The 3,437-nt window shown below is 47.1% G+C and overlaps 1 protein-coding gene across 2 annotated transcripts; it reads left to right on the top strand.

Annotated features, from left to right (window-relative positions):
- Positions 1 to 764: 764 nt before the first annotated feature.
- Positions 765 to 3,054, top strand: LOC123119785 (uncharacterized). 2 transcript variants are annotated; one of them, XM_044539711.1, is made up of 7 exons: positions 765 to 1,191; positions 1,317 to 1,362; positions 1,483 to 1,548; positions 1,652 to 1,720; positions 1,853 to 1,921; positions 2,029 to 2,100; positions 2,230 to 3,054. In XM_044539711.1, the coding sequence occupies exons 1-7, from the start codon at positions 965 to 967 to the stop codon at positions 2,731 to 2,733; spliced, it is 1,053 nt and encodes a 350-aa protein (XP_044395646.1). In that variant the 5' UTR covers positions 765 to 964; the 3' UTR covers positions 2,734 to 3,054. The 2 variants fall into 2 exon arrangements, with proteins under 2 accessions (XP_044395646.1, XP_044395647.1); XM_044539712.1 differs by having other exon boundaries at positions 768 to 1,191; positions 1,486 to 1,548.
- The last annotated feature ends 383 nt before the right edge of the window (positions 3,055 to 3,437 follow it).

Genomic DNA, 3,437 nt, shown 5'->3' with positions numbered 1-3,437 from the left:
ATAAATTGGCTGCATGCATCACTCTGATGCACAAACCAGGGGATATCCTCCTTTTTCAAAAAAAAGTTAAACTAGGATAATTTTTCGTGTACCGCTTTGTTAGTGACTCTCGGGAACATAGTGATAGTGTTTCTCTGCCTCTCGTCGACGCCATCGCCTATCTGCCTTGTCTCCTATGACCTTATGGCCATGGAGGGGTGGTGGATTCCATCTCGGGATGATGGGAGCGCTCCGTTTCTAGGTGTGTTTTTATTTTATTTTAAGTAGGGTTTGTGTCCTACTCTGGGAAGCGAGATGATGGCGGGTCTTGAAGATGAAATAAGGTTATGTTCGTCTAGCCCACATACAGGCGGTGCGTCTCTACAGGTTGAATCCTTTCAACTTACGCTTTTCTTCATCGGCGACCGTTGTTGTTCTGATATACTGACTCTGTAGGGCCTTAGCACGACAACTTGTCAGCTGTCTACTAAAAAAGGTTTGTTCGTCTTCAATGAGGTAGGGGTGATAACCGCGGCATATGTCCTCAACTCGCTCTAATGCTTATAGTGGACGCTATGTGGTCTACAAAACAGAGAAGGTTCTTGTAAGGCGGCTAAGGACCAATTATAGAATATTTTTCCGTGGCTTTTAATGAATTTTTCTCATAGTTCTTGTATATAGTAACGAAAAAGATGAACTTCGTCACAGTTTGAAGATAAGTAGGTTTCTCCTTTGGCCAGTCCAATGAGACTTTCCATTCATGATCCGAGAGTTGTGGGCACGGTGCGATTGAACCGGCCATAACTTCCATCGTATCGTCGTACCTAGAACCTCCCAACCCTCTCTCCCCCCTCTTCGTGTCCCTCTAGAACGCGCGCAAGAACACGCGAACCAAGCGTCGGCGTCCCGTCCCAGCTCCCAACTTAACTGCAGCGAACAATTATTGTTGGAGCTTCGCCTTGTCTTAACTGCCGCCGTCGCTGTCATGGACGTGGGCAGCGGAAGAGGCAGAGGCGATCTTTGCACCGCGCAAGAATCGCGAGAGGAGGTGGCGAGGCGCGGCGGCGCCATGAGGACCCGCGTGTGCGCGCGCGTTGGCTCGCCGCAGGGCGTCGGGGCGCTGCTCCTCGTCGGAGGCGCGATCGTCGGCGCCGCCGTCGTCGCGTGGCGGCGCCGCGGCGACGGCAAGGGCGCCAAGAAGGACCGCCGCGGGTACGGGAAGAAAAACCTTTTTTTTTTCTTGGCCTAGTTAATCTCAGTTCGTATAGCATTTGATCGGTTCCGTTTGTTGGGCGTCGGAGATGACTGGATTGAGTTTCTTCTGGTGAATTTTGCAGCAAGGAGGACGACGTTCTGGATGGCGGGGTTGTGGAGAACGAGCAGGTGTGGACTGAGGGTTTCATTAGTTAGAACTTAGCGTTTTTGATCTCTTTCCTTTTTCATGTGAGTTTAGAACTTTAGATGACTTTAACGAAACATATTGGTTGAAATTTGTTGATTCAGCAGAAGTCTGATCAATCTGATGAGAATCTGAGCATGGAGGTTAGAGAGGTTGAAGCTGATGGGTTGGTTAGTCTCCGTAATCTGCATGCTGTCTGAAATATTTTTTGTTGATTTGAGTTTGCAAAATAAGTCTTGTTTGTGTGAAAATACTCTGCAAATATGATTTCAGGATGGTAAGGAAGCAGAGGAGCTTCATGAGATTCAGGAGCAGGTGGATGAAATCGTTGCTGATGAATTGGTTTGTCTCTCTGCAGAACTTCTGGAGAAATTTACATTAATTAGTTATTAAGACACGTCATGCGTGTATTGCCTGCAATATTTGCCGCCGGTGCCTTACTTTTGTGGATATTTTTCTGAATTTGGTTTTCAGGACAGTGAACCTACAGATAATTTTGATCCAAACGCAAGCAAGGAGCGTGCCGAGATCGTTAATGATACGGTCAGTTCTATTTCCTATGCACAACTGTGAAAGGAAAAAAAAACTCTTGTGTAGTACTTATCGCCTTGCTGTTCACTTCCGGAAATTCAACCAAATTTTGGCTTCAGGACAGTGAAGATGAGAAGAATCCTGACCAAAATTCAGTGAACAGCTGCGTCGAGAATGAGATCGCACCAAATGTACATTTGTTTTTCTTGCCTCAATTTAACTTGTTCAAAGCAGCTCTGAGTGTTCATTGGTGATCCATGCCTACAGTGGTCGGAGCCTTATTTATTCTGCCTGTTTCCTCTGAATTGTCATGTTTATAGGCCACCCAAGGTGTGAAGAACTCTGATGAAAGCACTCTTACCATCAACAGCCCGGAGGTCGCCCATGAAGAACATATCGGGCAAGGACATGACGATGATCAAGAGACCGCATCAACACAGATGACAGCGCATCAATCACAAATCTCAGAGCAACTGAAAGTGGATACCATGACTGAAACAGCCACAGTGGAGAATGTATCGAAGCACGAGGAGCAGAAACCACCGGCACAAGAGCTGGTCGCGCCCATAGACTCACCCGCATGTCCTTCACTGCCAGCTCTGTTCAAGCCAGCAGAGAAGAAGAGACCAGCGAACACGGGGTGGAATGAGACAGGGATGAAGCTTGGACAAGATGGCGGCAGCAAGAAGGCAGCAGCAAAGGGTGTAGCCGTGGTGACCATGGATCGTAGAGCTGCTTCAATGGCCATTCTCGCCATCATCTTCGCAGTGACCATTGGAGCAAACGTCGTCATGCGCTTGTATTCCACTTTGCGAGCGGCATGATCATGTTCAGATGAACTTGCACCATGGTTGGAGCGCGCCATATGGTTTGTTCTCCGCGTGAAAAAACGGAGCTTCTTTGATCAAGTGTGAATGCTCAAGTTGCCAGGGTCAGGTGGAGTTGCATGGACTGGTGAAAAATCCCACGGAGTAATAATAAGAATAATAAGCTTGATGCTACCATGGCATTTTAGTTCGCCATTTGGTAGTAGGCCTGATGTAGGAACTAGGAACCAGTTCAGTATGTCGAATTGTCTTCAAATCTTGAGAATGTTCTGTGCAGAGTCTTTGCATTTGCACGGGAGTTTCTTGATTGTTTACGAATTCTAATTCGAGAATCCGCTGTGAGTGAGGCGAGGAGCATAAAATCAATCACAGTGGAAATTCATAATTTGCAAATGCATTTTTTCTTCAATCTATAACTAGTAAAAGGTGGGGTATGCACCAATAATGGTGCTCATGCGTATTGTGCTTAGGAAGCTCTTGCCCGGTCACACAGGCAAGAGTGGTAGCCGTGGGCGCCAATGTGCCAGGCGTTCGCTGCGTGGAAGCAAGTGCCTGCTCCGCTTCCCAAACGTGGTAGCTATACAATGTCTCGCTCCGCAAAATACCTCAAATTTGGCCCTAACTCTTTGTTTTTCGTGAAGCTCCCCATGGTGTTATAAAAAATACTACTCCCTCCGTCCGAAAATACTTGTCATCAAAAT

This window comes from Triticum aestivum, chromosome 5D (assembly GCF_018294505.1).
Source record: "Triticum aestivum cultivar Chinese Spring chromosome 5D, IWGSC CS RefSeq v2.1, whole genome shotgun sequence".
Classification (NCBI taxonomy): Eukaryota; Viridiplantae; Streptophyta; class Magnoliopsida; order Poales; family Poaceae; genus Triticum; species Triticum aestivum.
The sequence above is the reverse complement of the archived record's forward strand: the minus strand, read 5'-3'. Positions and strand labels throughout refer to the sequence as shown.

Coding starts and splice junctions, on each gene's coding strand:
- LOC123119785 (XM_044539711.1), top strand. CDS start 965: ATGGACGTGGGCAGCGGAAGAGGCAGAGGCGATCTTTGCACCGCGCAA. Junction 1,192..1,316: donor GCCAAGAAGGACCGCCGCGG/GTACGGGAAGAA, acceptor TGAATTTTGCAG/CAAGGAGGACGACGTTCTGG. Junction 1,922..2,028: donor CCGAGATCGTTAATGATACG/GTCAGTTCTATT, acceptor TTTTGGCTTCAG/GACAGTGAAGATGAGAAGAA.